The sequence below is a fragment of the Manacus vitellinus genome, unplaced genomic scaffold (genome assembly GCF_001715985.3).
Source record: "Manacus vitellinus isolate BGI_N305 unplaced genomic scaffold, ASM171598v3 scaffold_7_pilon, whole genome shotgun sequence".
NCBI classification, from domain to species: Eukaryota; Metazoa; Chordata; class Aves; order Passeriformes; family Pipridae; genus Manacus; species Manacus vitellinus.
The window spans coordinates 29,172,821-29,193,690 of NW_021940813.1; the positions used below are offsets into that span (position 1 = coordinate 29,172,821).

Consider the following 20,870-nt stretch of genomic DNA (forward strand, 5'->3'; position numbering starts at 1 on the left):
CGCTGCCCGGGCTCCCCTTACGGCCCTGGCTTTCCTCCGCGCCACCCCCGGGGGCTCCGCGGGAGGGGCCGGCGAGGAGAGGGAGCGGGTAAACCGCGAGAAGCTTAAGCCCCTGGCACATGCCTCAGAGCTGGGAAGGGTCTCCCCGGCAGGGCCCCGGCGTAACCTATTGGAAGTCAGAGGGGGACAGCCGGCATCTGCAGCCCTGAGCTTTTGGTCTAGGCTCGCCTTCGGTCCTTATGGTTGTCCAGGGCTGTCCTATACCCTCACCGCATAACCCAGGCAAAGGGATCACCTCAGCCACAAACCAGGCTGCAGGCATGCTCAGAGGCTTTTCTCTCTCCTTCCCAGCAGCCTGCCCCACACCCGAGTGGCATCTTTCTCCTAAAGCCCCACAGGAACTAGAGGATGTTTCTTTGCCAGCCCCTGGAGCAAGTGCCAGACACACATGTTGCAGGAAATAAACCCTTTCCCCGCAACCTCTCAGGGTTTTCTAGACTTCCTCTGTTGCAGATTATGCACAGTCTCTTCTCTGTCTCCTCACAGAATCAAAATTAGTGGCCCCTGAAGAGTTTGGGGAAAGTGTGTAGCATTTCTTCCTTCCCACTTTGAGATGGGCCTGCTATCATCCCACTGTTGTTTCTGTGGACTGCAGGAATATGATAGGAATTGGCAATCACCAGTAAAGTTACAGATGAAAATGCAACCGCAAGTGCCTTCAAGGAGTTTAACTATGTAGAGGCAAGCAAGGGAAGTGAAGTAATGAAGTCTTAAGAAGGAAAACAAAACACCTTGAAAATATGTCTAGTGTATTATTCTTGATGCACTGTGACATGTCTCCCACCTCCAGTCTTAATCGAGAAGATAGGTAGAGATTTAAATTATTTGGAGGTACTTTCTAGGAAAGAAGCTGCTAGAGTGAGAGGATCTAAAACGGCTGCCAGTGCTTACTTAGACTCTTGTTCATGACTGGTTTTAAAGCAGCATCTCCCTGAAATGAGAGTCATGATCCCACCTGAACTCAGCTCTCATTTCCATGTGCAGTCTGAATACCTCTGGTAAAGTTCTGATGGGATGCAGCAGAAAAAGACATATGATTTGTGCTTCTTTGCTATCAGCAATTCAGCACCACTGCAGCGTTTCAGCTCTGAAATATCAACGATGTATATTTGGAGATGATGCCTCCTTTGAGAATGGCTTTGTAACAGCGGTATTAAAACCACTTGTCATGAATCTGATGGAGAAAAAACTGCCCCGCAAATCCTCTTGAGGTTTTTTAAATCTCATTGATTGAATTATTAAAAAAAATAATCCAGTTTTTAAAAAATGCAACTCAATAACAGAGAAGTAATGGTTGTCTATTCAAAATTTCTAAGTTTCCTCTACTTTTGCAATTAGTTGTATGAGCTCTTTATAGAAAATCCTCAGGGTCTAGGTTTCAAAATTATTTTTATATAGAAATTGTGCCTAGAGCACTTGCAATTTGTGAGGTCATGCTAAGTGATTCATGGCTAATCCTTGGGGATGTATTTGCTGTAGAACAGTTTCAATTAGAAGTTTCATTAAAATCTCAAATAGTGGTCTTTGAGCAATGTGAGGGTTGCTGATGCTCTGTGATTAAATTTTTATACTTGTATCAGGGTTTTTATGTTAATATAGAGTGTCTATCAAGTCTTCTGGACATCTGAGGTATTTTAAAAGACACTAGTGTCATTTTAGAGAGAAAGAGAGGGAGAGAAAGAAGGTTGCTCTGATGTGTGTATCACATCCCATGAATAAGCAAGGTGGTGCCTCTCATTCTCCATTGCTTTGCACCTCACAAAAGTATTGACATTTATGCAAAAATGTTGCAAAATGAAGTAATATCCCCCAGGCAATTTCAGGTTGAAGCAATATATGATTACTGCTGTAGGTTCTACCATTGAGGTTATCTTTTCTCCTAAAAACTTCATCTCAGTTTAACTGTCATAGATTTTCTCCAGTGAGAGGCATCAAACAGATTTGGTTTCTAAGATACCAAAAGATACATCTTCAAATCAACATTTTACAGTTTGTGCAAAAAAAGCTGCACAAAGGAAAATAGTCTTTTGTGAAAATAGCTCTAGCTGTGATTTCTGGGCAAACTGCAGTTTCACCACGTTTGTATTAATATGCTCTTAAAAGTAACCTACCTCTAAAGGAAAGAAGTCGCAACTCTTGGGGTAGTACTGTTTTTTAAAAAACGTCATTAAAGTTGCAGGGAAATTCAGATTAATTTATGCAATGTATTTGTGTGCTTGTGATAATCCATCTTAAATTCAAGGAGTGAGCTCTTAATTCTAAGCCTTGTAATACATTAAACTCTGAAATTCAGGCACTGAGAATATAATAATTTATTAATAGGATAAAATGATCATGAAGCATTAACAGATCTAAATTTTTAATACTCTTATTAGCCTTTGTGCCAGAGATGAATCAGTTGTCTTGATGTATTAATAAAATGATACTGCAGATGTTTGCTCTTTGTAAAAGTGTATTGTAAACTCATCAGAGTAGGTTTATTAAAATACATGATATAAAATACTACTCTGATAACTGTATTAACTTTTAGAGTATAACTTTTTGAAGAAATTGTGAGAAGACAATTTCTGAATCATTCTCAGTCATGACCCATTCACAGATGCTCAATAATTGTTTATGGGAGCACCCTGTTGCAAAACCAGTCTAAGGCTGAGTAGGTCCAAAGCCAGCTGAGACATCTAAAACTTCTTCAGATGACTGTGGAGCTTTACCTAGAATGTAAATTCATGTTTTAGTTATGTAGAATAACATGTGTTTGTTTTATTTGTTATTGCAGTTCTAGAAAGGTTGAAGAGGATGAATATGAAGATGGAACAACTAACCAAAAATGGGTTTTAGCTCCAAAAACACAAGACACAGATGTGACTCTCATCCTAAATAAGCTGTTGAGAGAGTACGACAAAAAGCTACGGCCAGATATTGGAAGTAAGTACTTCTTTCTGCACAGGTGAGGATAAGCTCTCTGGGCACAGAGAAGACATGGTGTATTTTGGATGTGTGCACAAACATCTGGGAAAGCGGAGATAAAGGTTTTTTTGGCTGAAGTTCATTTCCAAGTCACTATTTTAAAAATACTAATTCTCATGAGAAGATCTGGTGATAACTTAGGATCCTAAAATCTGGTTTTCTTGTACAGAGTTTGTGTAGAGAGATGGAAGGGTTAGCTCTAAAGTATTCAGCAGGTCTTTGGCAGAGGAAGGAACATACTTACCTCTTTTGTCATCCAGTCCCTGCATCTGAAAAACTCACACTCTGAGAAGCAAACAAAACCTCAGCATACTAAAAACCAAAAGTATGACACAGCAAGTGAAGAATGTGCATCTACTCTCTTCAAAATGTGATCACAAAAGTTATGTTCCTTAATGCTGAGAAGAAAGCACCAGGATTTACCTGTGTATAGGGCAACTCCAGAGTTTTCTTACCCAAACCATCAGACACTTACAAAAGAAATTTTATACAATGGAAGAGTCTTGTGGTCAGTACTACTACATTTAAGTATAAAATTTAGATAAGAGCCAGTAGATATCTGCATATAACTACCTTGGGCTATTTTTTGTTTTAATTTGTGTAATGGCATTGTTTATTTTAAACCAGACATGTTTTTTGGTTTGGTTTTTTTTTTTTTTGGTTGTTTGGTTGGTTTGGTTTTGGTTTTTCATTTCTGTTGGTTTGGTTGGTTTGGTTGATTTTTTTTCTTTTTTAATGTTTCACCTTTTTTAGTTATGCCCTGTTTGCCTGGTTTGCAAAATGGCTGTAGCACAACTGTTGCTCAGCTTATTCGTAGCAAGTTTGCATGACAGAAATCAGAGAGCATTTGTCACTTATATTTACTGCACCTTGCATGTACTTCAGAATGCACTGAGAATGGAGAATACTCAAAACAATCACATAATATAATTTGCTTTTCCTAAATTTTTGCAAAGGTTAGAGGGAGAATTCCTATCACTGATTATGAGTGAATCTATTGTTAGCTGATAGCACATGTATTGATACACTTTCTAGATGATCCCTTTGGATCAGTTTAGAGGGAAGTGAGAGCCATCTGTATGCATTCACCATTACTGTTGTAAGTGTCTCATAGCTACACAATAATACAACAATTGCAGAAAAAAAGACCATGTTGTGTTATGAAAGAAAGTGTATGTTTGGTTCTTTTTCATAGCCATTGCTTTGATTTTGCCATAGAATTTACAAAAATTATATTTGGTACATGTTTCTGTTTTTATCACAAAGTGACATTTATTTCTCTACTTAGTTTGTCATACTGGATTCAGCTGATCTTTAATATCTAATGGAGAAATGCTTTAATGCACTTTCCCACCCATATCAACATCTGGAAGACAGTCTCAGGCAAAATATTTTATTTATTTTGTACACCACGTCCTCAGATCACTGACTTAAGGCAGAGGAAATTACATTATGCCTATGTGGGGCAAAGTAATCATTCAAAGTCCCCATGTCAGTTGCCATAAAATCAGTAGAGGTCAGACATATCTTACAGCACTGGAAAGTCATTTTTATCAAAATAATTCCTTTTGTCTCTCCACAAGATTTTGTAAATCCTGTTTTAGAGAAAGGAGTTAAATTACACAGCTCCTCACATATCAGAGATTTTACAGTTCTCAGCTACATCTATTTCTATCAAGCGTCTTGGTCCTAGGCTATTTTTCCTCTTTGATAGCAATCTGGCTATTTCAGAACTTGAGCTGAGTGTTGTTCGTATGCTCGAGTAGTTCACCTCTGCTTCCTTCCCTGGTTCCTCTTTTCACCTCTCCTACCAGTGATGCAGATAAATAACACTGCCCTTTTGAAGCTGGGAAGCTGTTGCATTAGGCAAGGGGAGCACAAGGGGAATACTAGAGAATCGGGTACTGCATCTAACTTCCCTGAATTGCTGGCTGGTGCAGCACACACAAGTGATCTTCCTTTCCATCTGGGAGACGGTTGTTCTCCGAACAGGATAGTTGACGTGTCCTGGCAACTGAACTGTGTTCCTGCCCTGAAGGTCCCAATATTAATATAAATAATTGAAAGCATAATATGTATCAGTTAGAGCACCAGGAAAAAAAGTAGTGAACCAGGTAACTTAGGCATATGATAAGAAAATTCATGTTTTGAAATTTATAGGAAGCATGGAAAGAAACAGTGGAAGAAGTGAGAAGTAATTCTCGGAATCAAGCAGTCAATAAAAGATACCGAGGGTTAAATCTAGGACTAACATGCAGTCAGCTACTCCTTTGTGCCTTTACATTTCCATGGTGCTGCCTGGAAGCAAATCAGCTGTCCCACAGGACAGGGGTACTCACTGTTTCATGCCACACTGCACTTTACTCAGCTTTCCAATCCTTTATTTCAAAACCACTGTTTCTGACAGTGGATAGCTTTAGCAATGGTCCTGAAGAAATGATTGTTGTCCTGAATGCAGTCAGAAAAGCCTAGGAAATATGAACTTCTTTGTACTTTCAAAGGTTGGGATTGCAATTTTTAGATCACTTGGGAACGCACTTTGCAAGCCAAAGGCCATGGAGAGAAGGGGAAGACTGAGGCAAATGGAAGGTACTGAAGTGCATGCTGGCCTAGGCAGTGACTTCGCTGCGGTTTTTCATCCTTCCCAGGGCAGCTGATGTTTTGGCTAACTCAGATATGTCCAGGTACTACCTGGCACTGTACAGGCACATTCTGAGTGCCTCCTTGCTGTAGACTTCAGCAATCACCTCCAGCCCAGCAGTACAGCCATCAGTGAATAAACTCCTGTGCACATTTAACTACTCTCTTTCCTCCTCCCTCACCCAAAAATATCTATACCACTGTTAAGAGTGTGTAGGTCACTGGTAGGCCAGGATTTACTCTCTTTTTTTTTTATGTTGGTCTATACTTAACCTCAGTTTTCATGTAAATGACTGTTGTGCAGATAATGTGCACAATCTACACTCAGCAGTTCAGGCATCACTTGCAAGGTTCCAAGCCAGGATTTTTAGAGAGTGGATTGAACAACCTAAATATTAGGCAAAACAGTTAACCTGTAAAGGCTATTATCAGTGTGCTACCTTAACGGGACCTGTCTAGCTAAAAGGGGCCTTTGATCTTTGGAAACAAAGCAGTGTTCTACCAGCAGGGGAATGCCTGAATGCATCCCCTGTGGCCACACACTTGGCAGAGTTCCTGTCTCCATAAATATGGCTTGTGAGGGTTTTCATTTCATTGGTGTCACCTGGCAGATTTCCATTATACCACAAAAAATACACACCTTTTGGAATCGAAAAAAAAAAAAAAGAAAGAAAGGAAATAAAAGAAAGCATCTCATACTGAACAGCTAATACCAGTGTACTGATTAGATCAAAAAGAAAAGTGTTTTATGATGTGAAGCATCTTTTTCACTGATATTTTTTTTTTTTTTCTACCAGCTACAATTATAGATCTGAGAATCTCAGGTCTGTTGCATGGTATAAAAGGCACCAATCCCACATAACAACTAAACCCATTCAGAACTGTAAAGGTCTTAACATCTCTTCCATAGGCAGGTATTCTCTATTTTGTTCCAAAGTGCTTTGAAGTGAAGACCTGTTCAATGGATATGCATAATTTTCTAAGTCCAGTAAGGCTTGCTATGCTGCAAGCATGTTTTTTTCCTCCATGTCACATTGATTTAAGTCCTAACATTTAGTAGGACCAAGTTCTGCCCCTGAAATTTTACTTCCTTATTATTAATAAAATAAAAATATTAGAAATATTAGGAAAAGCAACAGAGCACAACCTAGAATGATGGTAATTACAGCTAAAAAAATCTCAGTCTCATTTAGGTTCTACTGATAAACCAGATTTTTGTCATTGTTCTTTTTTTGATTGACTGATTTAAAATTAAATTTCCAAGAAAAAAAAAAAATCACACAAGCAAACAAAACCAACCAAACAAAAGAAAACTCATAAATGAAGCAAAATGCAGGTAAATTAAATACCACGTAACAAAACATATTTCCTTCAAAGTCAATTTACTTTAATGAAACCTTCCTTTTCACCTTCCTTAATGGACAGCTTAGTCTACAATGGAGTTCTGTAAAATAAATCTACCTTCAGAACCCGTTTCAACCTGAACTTCCCATGGAATGTAAGTTACCTTAAATAGAAAACTTGTAGCAGTGAAAGAAAGTGAAAGGTTTGCTAGTCAAGTTCCCTGAGTGAGCTTACATGTGGAATATGCTACTTTTTTATTTCATTGTGAAAGTCACCTTACCCATCAAAAAGATTAGTATGTGAGAGGTTTCTGAAATGTGCTATTAGTAGTGGGAGGAAAAAACTCTCACCCTAGATTAAGCTTAGAACTGCAGAGTAGTAAGGTAATTTGTGTTGCATGTTTGCATCTTCTGTTTCTCGAATGTCTAATTACATTAAGGAAGGCTCTGAAATGCACATGTTGAAGAAAACTTCATCAGCTTGTGTTCTGAGGTACTTTCACCACTAATGCCTGCTTTTCCTTCCTTTTTTTTCAATTATCCTGCAGTAACTCATGGGTTCCTCTTGGATCCTCTAAAATAATTTGATCCTTACAGCCTCTGGTGGTACCCTGTATTTATTGTTTATTTATAAGCCCAAATAAATTCACTTTGAAATATGTAATATTCTGATTGCACCAGTTCTAGCTGTCTTGAGAATCAAGCTGGTTTTCCTTGCTCCCCAAGTATCTTTGTAACTATTAGCCATATTTCTGAAGATGAGAACAGTCTCAGAAATCGCTGTGCAGCTCTCAGTAACCTGAGTAGTTTTTCATACGTGTAGCTGGTAGGAATAAATGGGCTCATTTGTATCAGCAAACATGGAAGACTAATTTCTGTCTGATGTGCTTTACTGTGCTGGTTTGGTAGCATTTAACAGCAGTTCTCTTTTAAGGCAGGTTAAAGTTTTCTCTGTAACTAGTTTAACCAGTTTCTCAGTGTATGCAAGGAGCAAATCTGTTGGGTGAGTGGGCAAAACTTTTATTCTGTTGCTTTTTAAAGGAGATGTTCTTTTTCAAGCACAATCCTATTGAAAACCTTGAGTTCTGAAGCAGTACCATAATCTTTCTTCTGCCTGACCCGCTTTCCTAGCATGCCACACAGAAAAGAACTCTGAAGTGCACCACAGGCTATTACCACAGAGGCTGTCGAGTTATTTTTGCTAGCTGCTGATTGCCACACCTGATGCTCTTTAAATTAGCTCCAGCTAGGTTTCCCCATATGTGGTGACAGAGGGTTTCTTATTGCCTGACAGATCAAAATATTTCCTAGATGATAGTGCAGAGAAAGCTGTAAACTGTCATACCAGGTCAAATTACTACTTTCTGCTGTAAGTCTTCTTTTGTGCTGGTCTACAAGAGACGGTGTCAGGCATCTTATAACATGAAGTAGTGAGAGAGACATTCATCACTTCAGGATTGATTATAGACAGTGGTATTTAAAGAGCTAACTAGCGTGTAAAGGTAGTACATGGGAAAGAGATAGGGAGTAAATTCTGTTTGTGCTATGGCAGCACTCAGGAGAGGAAAGCCATAGGCCTGGATCCAAATTCTATAGTACTGGGCACTGTAGAACATTGTGGTTATTAGTCTAATTTAGGTTTATATGGAAGGAGAAACTTGAATAGCCCATTGTTGAGGACCCAAAATGCTGTGGCTAAGACTTAGTCAGGAAATAGGGCTGAATATAGTGAGAGCTCAGGAGCTGAAAAAGATCATAACAAAAAAATCAGAAATGCTTTCATTGTTCTCATTGATACTTCTCTTCCTTTTTCTTTTCTTTGGGGGGGGGGGGGGGAGGAGTGAGTGGTATGAAATGGATTGTCTTTGTTTCAGAAAACTTTTGCTCTGATTCAGCCACCAAACTGGAAATCCATTAACTGTCCATTTCCATGAGTAAAAGAGTAAATATGGACTATTTTAGTGCCAGTCATTTCCCATGCATTATATATAAGTACACCTATGTAAGAGGAGGAATATTCTTGAGGAAAGCATTGCTATTCAATGAAAATGAGAATGATCCCTGTTATATGTGGGAGGATAGAAGGGATTTCTGGATTGTCTGCAGGAGTTCTAATTCTCCAGCATCTTTAGTAATTGACGCTTTCTTCTGCAGATTTTGTCATAAACATTTCTAGAATATTAACAGCAAGGTTAGCAAGTGAGGGGTAAATTACTCTGTGAACACTCCAAAATCCCAGATTTTTGTTTTTGTGATCCATATTTGAGTTTTAAAATAATACATAAATAAGTAGGTTGGTTGCACATAGTTCTCGTTTGGTGCCAGTACAGTGCATCAAACATAGGCTCTTTCAAAATCTGGCATGGGAACAGCTCTGATTAGGACAGGATCCTGACAGTGAGTTTTTTCATGCCTACATTCTGCTTTTCTAATCGTTTAATCATGGAAGTGAGCAGAGATGAATTTCTGACTTGGCTTTCTGACCTGCTTTAGTTCACCGTTTTTCAGCTGTCAGGGGAAACACCCTACTTTTTATTCATACTTCTCTCAGGTAAATCTTTCAATGCGTCATACTAAAAGAATAAGTAGAGAAATTTTAGTCCAATGCAATGAGTCTAAAGCCCTTCAATTTGATGTTTCTGCATGAAAAAGCCCCCAAACCCCCAAGCAACCCAGTTTAATTTTTCTTATTATTTAACAGGGTTTTTGTTTGGGATTTTTTTCCTCCTTTTTAGATCACCTGATGTAAATTCAGTGCTGGAAAGCAACACTTGAATTTTGCAGCTTTCAGTATGTCAATATATAGAACTATTTTAGTATTCAAATGCTGTTTTTCTGAAACTGCTCTCATAATTTAACTCAAGTAATACAATTCCTTGCATATAAAAATGCTCTTTTGTCTAATTTCTAATGAACTACTTGTATGTATGTGATACTTGTGTCTTGTATGTAGTCTGTTGGCTGACAAAGAGGTACTGGTTTAGTGTTGGAGAAAGAAGCTTTTTACCCAAGTACTTAACAGTAAAGACTCTTAAAATACAACCTTCCCTTTGTGAATGTAAATAATTAATTTACACAGCTCTTATTTAGAGTTTTATTTCCTATCAGTGATTACTTGCTGAAATTACTCAATACAAACTCAGATGGAATATTTTTCTTGAATGACATTGTAGGCAGGGAAGTTTGGTTGGCAGTTAATGTTTGCCAAACTCTTAATCCAAACTGTCAGACCCAAAGCTATATGTAGCAGCTGTTAGCTCTTATTCTCTCTTCTTTTCTATAACTTCACCTAAGAAATCTGAGAAGAGGTTGGAAGTATAGCATACAGACTTCCAGAACGCCATAAGCTGAAAGTTAAGTAAGAGTCAGGGAAAGTCTGAGATCCTAATTACATAAGAAAATCCTTCTCTCCTCTCTCCTTCCTTCTCTGATTACCCAGACTATGCTGGCATTAAAGAGGTTTCTGAGCAAGTATTTGTAAACTGGACAGATGTACAGTGTTAGAGTTGCTGTTTCGAGGTTGTGCCACAGACTAATTATTCTGTTATCTTGAAATAGGGAAAACTTTCTGCACATATTATTTTAAATCTTTTTGCTCATTTTTGCAACTGTATAGTTTTCTTATAACTGTTATTGTTCATCCAGACTGTGGTTGCTATCTTGCTAAACTTTGCAGGAACAAATTCAATTATTGGTCAGTCTTATGATATCACATAGGAACTCCCCCCTCCAACGAATGTAAGTAAAACAAAATGGAAACTTTAGGGATTGACTGAAAAACAAGCCTAACCATTAAGATCTACAGTTTTCATTCCACAACATAATACTGGAAAAATTGCAGCTTGTGCATTAGGAAAAGGTGAAAATGAAAGTGCTGAAGGTTGATTGATAGTGATGGTGGGAAATGAAGATAAAAAGTGATTTGTAGTTAATTGAGGGAGTAATTTATGTGCACACTGTCATTCATACTCCTGGACAAAATGGCAACCAAACCTGGCATGTGAAAAAATGTCCTTTTTGGAGGATTGTGTTCTCATCCTGGTATTGCTGTTATCTGAACTTTCTTTAAAGTCTGCATCCAATTTTTGATTATCCTTTTGATTTTCATTTTCAGTCCCATTTTGGTAGTTTGAAACTAAACATGGGGATGACAGTTCTGTTAGGGTTTCTTTGTGTGTAACAAGTGGAGAACTTTAACCTCTATCTGTTTTCAAGTCCATTCTGTTCCATGCAGGAAGAATGAGGTTTTTTAATTTTCCTCACTGATATCTTCATAGCATCATAGAATAGAATCATAGAATCATTTAGGTTGGAAAAGACTCTTAAGATCTTTGAGTCTGAACATTAACCTAACACTCCTAAGTCCACCACTAAACTATGTCCTTAAGTGCCACATCTACACATCTTTTAAATACTCCAGGGATGGTGACTCAACACTTCTTGTTACCATGTCTTTCTTCAGATGTGGTAATCTGTTGTAAAATAGAGGTGTTTCAGCTGACAACAGTTAGCCTTGAGAAGTGAGTTGTTAGTATAGCAGTTTGTTTTACATGAATAACTAGGTAAATAGATCTCGCCTATAAGGACATGTAGGAAAATTTTAATAGTCATAATCACTAATGCAAAGTAAAAATTAACACTACAGTCACTATTACTACAGTTACTGATAACTGTGTAACGATTTATTACAGCTTTATCCCAATTTAAAGTTAGCAATTTATGTGCTAATGAGATAATGTAAAATATCATTATAGAGTAATTTCAAAAAATATCTCATTACCATAGAACCAATCTTGTTAGTCCTTTGCATTCAGAAGTCTTGTGGAACTTGGGCAGAGTTTAAGTGGCTGTGTAGTTCTGAAAGAGAGATGATACTGTGTTTGCTATGTGGTTGTGTGCCTTCTAAAAAATCTAGTGCTAATTGCTTTGCTTCTATAAATATGTGTGTATTGATCCATAACGTTTTTACTACTGCTGTTTTGCATAAAACCGGTATAAACCTGGGAGTTGGTTGAACAGTGTAAGAAAGGTTAACTCTCAACAAAACATAATTTTCATTTTATTTTAAAATTTATGAGAGCTCAGTTTGATCTACTCTGTTTAATTGAGCTTCTAAAAAATATTTCTCAATATTAAAATTTTAAAAATATTTCTGAATATTTATGACTTGTGCAGGAACATGAATGTTATTTGGACAGACTTCAAATGTGGAGGAAGCTTTCTGAAGGAAGCAAAGTGGTTTCATTCATTAAATAAGCATCAATTCTGAATAGTGAAGATCTATCAAAAATTAAAAGATATTTTAAAAGGACATGTTAATTTAGAGTACTAAATAAGCATAATAAAATGACCGAACTTATTGCACATTTTTTCCCTACATGACATGAAATTGTATAACAATCCCTTTTTTGATTTTCTCAGGAGTCTTTTAAAATTCTCCTGATTTATCTGTCAAGTTTTTTACATACATGATCAACTTACGTATGTCCAAGAGCAAAGTCTTCATGGAATTTAATGAGATTCAAGCTCAGGTACTGTTTATTTCACCAGTGTAAATCTATAAAGCAGGACTAAACAAATCCTACAGTTTTCTTGCATGTGTATTTATGATCAGAGCATTATTCTAGGCATTTCTGTGTCTTGGTATCCAGACATAACTGACCTTGCTTTACCCTAACTGTCTAGGTGTTCACCTGTCTTCTTATGTGAGCTTTGCAAGCAGTGTTGAACTCCTGACTTCTGTGGCCAAGTGTGTTTTGAACTGTCTAAAGTTTGTAGGCAACTTTCATTCAGTAGTGCCTTTGCAATGTGAAGCTTCCAAGGCTAACTGGTATATTAACACTGCCTCTCTCAAAGCCAGGACATTTGGATCAGATGACCTTAGTTTTTTTGGCAGATATTTTGATTGGCTTTACAACTCCACTCCTCAATCAAAATCAACATGTTTAAAGATTGGATGACAGTTATAAGCAGTTAGCTTACCTTAGATAGCACTGTGTAGCAGCATAGCACTGCAGTTACTTGGACATGTTTATATTGTCTTTTAGGGAAAGTTACTGCCTTATATTAAAGACTATTTCAGAGAACTTTGAGAAAGTTAGTACGTTTGTTAACAACTTTTAATTGCTTTCCTGCATGTTGTATATACATGGTTCAGCCAGTACTTTTTCTAAGTTTCTGACAGCTCTTTAGAACTATCTTTGGCGTATGCCAGTATCAAAATGGTACTGGAGCTGAGTATCTATTTGTGATCTTATTGCCAACTTTTACCGAGGTATTAACACTGTTGTTTTTCAATCAACAAGACTGTGAGGATTTTTCTAGTGCAAGAAAAAAGGCTCCATCTGCAGCTCAACAACTCCATGTGTGACTTGAATTCCTTCATGAACTGAGCAGTCACAAATTCATGTAGGATACAGAAAAACTGAGCAGGTGTTGAAATTGCAGAATCATAGAAGGGGTGAGGTTGGAAGGGAACACAGTAGGTCGTCTGGTCCAGTCTCCCTGGTAATGTAGCTATTTATGTCTTTCCATGAAACTCAGTTTATTTTGAAGATTGTTAGAGGGTGAGTTTTTTTCTAAGAAGAAACGATAACTTTAAGAGTCAGTTATTTTCTTTGTTATAATGCATTTAGGAGGAAGTAATCTTGAAATCTTTGCCTCATTATGGTTAGTATTTTGAATTAAAATCTGATGATAACAAATCTAATATTTATACCTGATGATCCTCCCAGTTTATATCTGTTTATATCCATGAAAGACCACATGCAACAAGAACTATACTCTTTTGTATTTTCTTTCAAAACCTGAACACGTATTTACCATACAATCAAATTACACTTCTATTTTTGACCTCTACCTAGGAAAACAAAATAAAATAATTCAAAGAAACTTTCAGTCTTTTTGTTGTTTTTGTTGTTGTTGTTGTAATAGTATGATAGTTTACCTGTATTTATTTTTTAATTTACTTTCAATTTGAATTTCCCCATGAATGTCTGAGGCTAGGCACTGATTTAATTTGACAGAAGTGACTGTTTATTAGTTTTCTTCTGTTTCAAGATTAGACCTTTACTGTGAGTAAGATCAAATTCTCTTTGGCATTAACAAGCAGTGCTTTATTTTATTTTTTTTTGCACAATAAGAGAATTTGGCCTGGCATATTAAGGAAAAATTATCATCTCATAATCTATTTATGTACTTAACTGCAATGATTAAACAAAAACAGATTCCAAGCACTGTGTTCTGGTCCTGAATTTTGTCCATGGTCCTGCCAAGATTCAAGTGCATGCCAATTTGCATCACTAAGTCTAGTGCCATTAACATTCACCAGAACTCCTTAGCTTTTAACTTCCAGCTAGATAGGTGCATAAACCCTAAAAAGATTAGAGCTCTTTATTCCATGTATTCTATCTCTGTGAAAGAGCTAGCTGTAGTTCCCCGCTATTACCAATTCCTATGTAATGACATTTATTACTGCATTTTGAGGCAAGTCTCATTACCAGAATCCACTAGACTCCTATTTAGTTATTAGCTGGGAACAATTAGAGTTGCTTTAATCAGCTGAGCTTGTTCAGCTGAGTTCAAATTTCCTTTTGCTGCAGGGGAGATCTGAGTTTATCAACCAGTACTTCAGACAGTTTGAAACCACAACCTTAAATAATCCTGGATGTTCTGATCATATGCAATCAAAGAAGTATGTGTTAGTTAATAAAATAGAGAGAATTGTTATAATCTTTAACCACTGTTTGTACCCAGTTTAATGTATGTTTTTTGCAGCATGGGATATAGTCTTCTTAATGATTCGTACACACCAAAGTCTTACATGACAAACCAGCATGCCCACTATTTTTAGAACCATTTAACTTTTCAAGTACTTTAAAACTACTTAGCATCTCATTGTTAGTCTGAAATTCAGGAGATGCAAGCAAAATATACTTAACTTTACATGTGAACATTCTTGTCTGTCTTTAGCTTTTGTGCTGGATGGCTTTAGACAAATTGACTGTTACTTACCAGAGATAAACTTCCAACAAAACCACAGAATTTAACTGTTCCTCACTTCCCTGCTCAGTGCTTTCCCAGAGGAAAGCCTTCTGAGTTTTGAGTGATGTACATGCTTTTCCTCATTCTAGGGGTCTTGGGGGTTAGGTGCAAAAAGTCCAAGTTCAACATAGTTCCCAAACTTCAGCAGTTTGAATTCTCTCTGGAGATTTTTGAAAACTATGGAGAGGAATAGGTGCTTTTATGGAAAAGACAGGTGTCTGACAGTAGCTGTTGGCCTACTAGGGCCAAGTTTGCATCAATTCTGACTATGCAGGTTGGAACAACATTTATACCTTATACTTAGTTTTGAGTCACCTAACCCTGGAGAAAGTAAATCTCCAAATTAGATCTCAATTTAGAGCCTAATGTGTACTCTTTGGGGTTGGAAGAAGGGCAGCATAAGTAAAAAAATGAACGTGCCTTTCAATGTAAGAGTGGCATTATTTTAGTGTTAGGTTATGTCACCGCTAACAGGTATCTGAATAATGTTCAGGAGGTACCCTGACACCAAAGATGCTAAAAGAAAGATAAATCCTAGTGGCCTCAGCAAAATAAAAAGGTACAGAGCTTGTCTTGGCTTATTAAATACTGGAAGTCTGAAAACATAGAAGACCTTGTGAGAAATGTGCATTGACTAAACGAAATCAAATTCAAAAGCCTTTGGATGAGTGAGTGCAAAGGCAATGTGGACTGAAGGGAATGAGTCTAAATTGAAAGGAGAAGAGTTGCTTAGGTTTAGCTACTCAGATTTCATAGAGATTTTACTCTAAGTTAGGAGGATTTCAGGGCTGAGAGATGAGATGCAAAAGTCTGGAAAGATTTTTTTAATGTGGAACAAACAGGCTAAAGGACCTGTGTGTTGAGACAAAGGGAAAAAGGAATGTGCTGCATTATTTCTAGTTTCATGTCAGTCATCTTAGGTTTTGACTTTGAGCTACTGTGCTTAGCACTGAAAGGTTCTTTAGCAAATTGCTGCTGAGATAAATGGGGATCATGATGATAAAGTGGTACAAGTTTTAATTTATGTCATTTTTTTGTTGTCGGGTAGAGGAAAAGAACTTTGTCTTCCTGAAAAATACATAATCCGTATTTCTCAGTAGTTGTATCTAAAAAAACTCCACCTTTTGTTTTTTGGGGAAGAAAGTATTTAAAGTGATTACTTATGTTGTCTGCAAAATAATATTATTTTTTGTTTCTCCACAGTAAAACCAACAGTTATTGATGTTGACATTTACGTCAACAGCATTGGTCCTGTATCGTCAATAAATATGGTAAGTGACTTGCTAACAAAGATTTTTATCTGGACTTTATGCTGATCTTGGCATCAATACTAGCTTTTGAAAAAGACAATAAATACCACTGAGATAAGTTGTTTTGATTCTGATTTAGTTCTGTTTTCAGTATAACTCTGTTTTACTCTTTTGTGTCTCATCAAGAGAAGAACAAACCTACAAGCAATATTATGCTCTGTGTTGTCTATCACAAAATGCTGGTAGATCTTCAGTGGTAAAATAGCTATCTTAGGGAAAAATAAGTATGAAGCGAAGCAATTGTCAAGGAAGTTCTTGAGTTGTTGTTTCAAGAGGCAGTTGAATATATGGAGCTTCATAATGCGGAGTTAATGAAAGCCATTGTATAATAACAGTATATTTATTTGAAATTCATCATCTCTTCAGTGGTTACTTTTCTTTCATTGAGTTACCAACAGTCCTGAACCCTGAAGTATAATTTTGAAGAAGTTGCGTGTAGCTGTACTGCATGTGTAAAGGCAGGAGAAACTGAAAGAGTGTGACAGTGTGACAATAGTGAACCTAGTGAAACCTATGGTTGGTGAGTTATTGTGGTCTTAACTCCAGGTCATTCCTCAGTTCTGCAGCAACACATTCAGATTTAGAAAGCAACCTGGTTTATGTAGCTCTGGGGGGTTATGGGTAACTGTGGCTGCTTGCGGAACTTTCAAGTTTGAATTCAGCATATTATTCCTTTTTGTAAATAGGGGTGATTTTTTTCTTAACACGGCTTGGAAATGGAGGACCAGTTACTATCTTACTGTACTTACAGCTCTCAAAATAATCTCTTCAAAGCAATGTCTTTTTCTTTTTTGCAATGTGCAATGTTCATATAAGAATTGAATGAATGCACAGCATATATGTTTTGTATTTTTGGAAGAAAAGCTCCTGAGTTTGAAAGGTGGTCATTCAGCCTTATTCTTCGGTTTTGCCTGTATACATGGAAGAAGGTAAATAATTGCAGCATGTCAAATATTAGGTGGTCAGGGACTCCTATGCATCCTGGCAATGAAAAATCTGGCAAGTAAACACAGAACAAATTGTGTGCTGTGAACACCTTATCATCATATTCAAAGACTGTGAAATGGCTTGGTCATATTTTATGTGAAGCACTGAATGTCAAGCACTGAATGTCAAGCAGGAGTACCTGCTCCATTCTTGAACCAATAAATAGATAATTATCTTGCTCTTCCCTGATGGCCTACCAGAATGACTTCTGCAGGGAACGATTTATTGGAAGGTTCTCTGGCTTGCATTTACTCTAGAATGGGAGCTCTGTTCAAAAACAATGAGGACAATGGTGAGGATGCTTACTTCTCAATGTATTTTTGCTCTTTGCCCCTCTGAACTAGCTTGTAAGTAGGATTTTGTGGTGCTAGAAATATATGTGAAATAATGAGGAAATATTTGATTAGAATCACTTCAGGTAGAAAGAAGTAAAAAATAATAGAAGAAATCAATGGTTTTTGGAAGATTATGGCACAGTCATACTTATCCGTTAACTTTGAGTATCTTGAACTATATCCTATGGCACCAAGATAGAAAGATGCACCCAAATATCAATTTTAAAGAAGTATACTGTATCTCTTTGATAGTAGATGGTCTTATTAGGATAGTTAATTAGCGTATAGCATTGCAATATTTCTTGCTTACAGCTGAAAAAAACTACATATAATCTGTAGAGGCAGAATGATAAGTAAAACAATGATGAAATCTAAAATGTAAGTATCTGATATTTTTAGGACTCAAATCTGCTTAAAGCTATGTTTAAACTTTTGAATAGAAATGGACCTTATTTCAGATGTGCTTGTGGGCAGTATATCCCACTGAAACTGAATCTGAACTAGCTTAGTACTTTTCAGTTTTATTTCTGTTCTCAAGCTTAATTATCAATATAGGAGGTTAATTAGGCTCTCAAATGTAGCAAACTTTTGTCCAGAAGCTCTGTTACTTTGGAGTTTGTCCAAACTTATGTAGAGAGCAGAAATGAACTTGAAGTCTTAAATTTACAATGAAGATGGGAAGTCCTCCTCACAAACCTGCAAGTTATTGTCCTGTATGATGACTTGTCTCTCCAGTGGCAGAACTGATTGAGGAGCTTTTCTCTCCATTTGTGTTATTTCAACTGTTTGGCTACAGTATTCAGTAGCTCTGTGATGGTCTACTAGAAGGAAAAATCAAACACTTTTTGAATATAAAAAATAATAATTATTTAAAACATAATTTATTTATTTTTAAGGAAGCAGTTTTTCATGTAGACTGCTGAAGCACAGGTACACAAACAGCTGAACAGAAACAGTAGCTGGAAATTACCTGTTTCCGAGGAAGAGAAAGGAAGGAACCATCTTCAGTCTGATACCTGTCTTATAACTGAACTTTCAAAGGGAGAGGAATGTGCATGAAAATCTCATTTCAGGAGATTAAAAAATGAGAATTCTTGCTAGAATATACATATGCTATATTGCTCATCCTATCAGGAACTTTTAGCTTTTCTCCCCTATATTATTGTTAAAAGTTGAGCTATTCTGTCAAGGTAACTCAGTAACGTGCTGATTGATTGAGCAAAAAGAAAGATGATTACATTAATTTCCATTTCTTTTTTTTCAAGAGTGAGATCATCAACACATACAAGGCGAACTTCCCTGCCGTGTAGTTCAAAACTTAGACCTTAGCTCAATTACTTTTTTCTTAATCTGCAGCAGTTCTGAGGGCAAATCATGTGGAGCTGCTCTAGAGATCAAACTCTGCAGGTATATTTTCTGATCAGTTCTCATCAGTAATTTTCATCTAGAGAGAGAAACCTAGGAAATAAAATATTAAGATGTCTCTTCAATGGATGTTCACCTGAATGTTCAAACCATTTTTGTAGAGTAAAGCTTTTCACATCAGTAACTGTTGTATTTAAAATTAGATTTGTGTATGAATATTAATATCTCACTCTTTCTTTAATGGTCAGGAAAAAGTTGCTATCAGACACCTACTTATAGCAAAGGTAATCTCAAATGAATTGTATGTGAATACTTGTGGACCTAAGGAAAAGTGAGTCCTCTTAGACTGAGACTGGAAGTGCTGTAAGGGCAAGGAATGTTAGGGATCCCTTCAAAAAGGCTTCAAGCCAAGGGAGAGAGAGTGTTCAGTGACAAGGATGGCATAATCCACAGGAATATTTGGCTAACCCTGCAAGACTTTTTGCGACTTCACCTAAAAGTCTGATCAGTGATTCATTTTCTAAGTACTCTCGAAAATGTCTATTTTAAACCTCAAGATTTCCAGAAAAAGAACTCAGGAGTGATTGTGAGACAGTAATGTAGTTGCTCTTCTATTAGAGACTCATCATTGTAATACCTTTATTATGACAATAGAAACTTGTTTTCTGGACAGACAGTGGTGACTCTTCCTTTGTCTGTGACAGAGAAGATTTCTTTGGGGCATGGTTTAAAAACCCTGATATTAAGAAATAGGGATTGTGTAAGAATAAACGAGCAAAACCAGGATACTAGGAGGTAGTTCCAAGTGACAGTGTCATTAGAGACCTTGAGTTGTAGCATGCAAGATTTTATTTCAACCTTTTGTGTATTTAAAAGCTTTGTTATATCTGTAATCATAATGAACATGCTTCCACTGCTGTTAGGGATCTTCTAAATGTTTTTTTTTAATGTTGGTCTGTTTTTTTTTTTAAATTCAAAAATTCATTTGCAATCTTGTTTTTATTTTTCCCCCATACTTTATATTGTAAAACAGGTGTATGAATTCCATATCACTCATTTTTCATTTCTAGGTGTCTTTTTTTTTAATACTTCCCATTCAAAATGTTGTCCAGGAAGCATATGATTTTGCATTAAAATCCATGATCCACTTTTTGTCAACCATCCAGTTCTTGGTAATAACTGTGAAGGTTTATAAGTTACCTTATAAAGCGTAGTCTTAATGTGGCTTACTGTAGCCTGGTTTTCTACAGATAAGCAGTACTAGCTTGTGTATAAAGGAACAGAAAAAGAAGAGACACCAATACACATACTGGGAACTAGACATAACTACTGGGGAAAAAAAAAACCTTAGCAGTAGTTTTCTGAGACAGAAATGTAAGCACACTGAGTTTACATAGACTGTTAAATGTCAATGGCATCAAAGGCTGAGTGTTTGTGTGCTCACATATACAGTGTTAACTGAGCAGCTATGAGAATCTGAGGCTGCAGCACAAATTGCTGGTGAAGGAAGAATTTGACACCTATATAGTTTTTGCAACTGAAATGTCATTTTAACACAGCTGTACAGAATGTATGTTGAAGAGACAGTGTGAGAAGCAAGCTTATAAACTGTACTTACTGTTCATAAAAATAGTAATTGGTGATCTGCTGGATACATGCTCATCTCTTTATTCTCAGGTGTTCTTAAAGGGTAATTATGATAGAGTGTTTCTTTTATGTATTTCATCACTTCATTTTATTGTGTCTGCTCTCTAGGCTATGTCATATATCTATATGGGCACTGTATTTCCCTTTTGTTCAGTTAAGTGTTGTAAAATAAA

The 20,870-nt window shown here is 36.7% G+C and overlaps 1 protein-coding gene across 1 annotated transcript in view; it reads left to right on the plus strand.

Moving 5' to 3' along the window:
* The first annotated feature begins 1,005 nt into the window (after window positions 1–1,005).
* Window positions 1,006–20,870, plus strand: part of GABRG3 (gamma-aminobutyric acid type A receptor gamma3 subunit) — a 305,027-nt gene continuing 285,162 nt past the window's right edge. Inside the window, exons 1-3 of the mRNA XM_029964775.1 lie at window positions 1,006–1,058; window positions 2,837–2,985; window positions 16,257–16,324. Coding sequence (XP_029820635.1) covers window positions 1,006–1,058; window positions 2,837–2,985; window positions 16,257–16,324 — 270 coding nt within the window. The remainder of the gene's footprint in view (window positions 1,059–2,836; window positions 2,986–16,256; window positions 16,325–20,870) is intronic.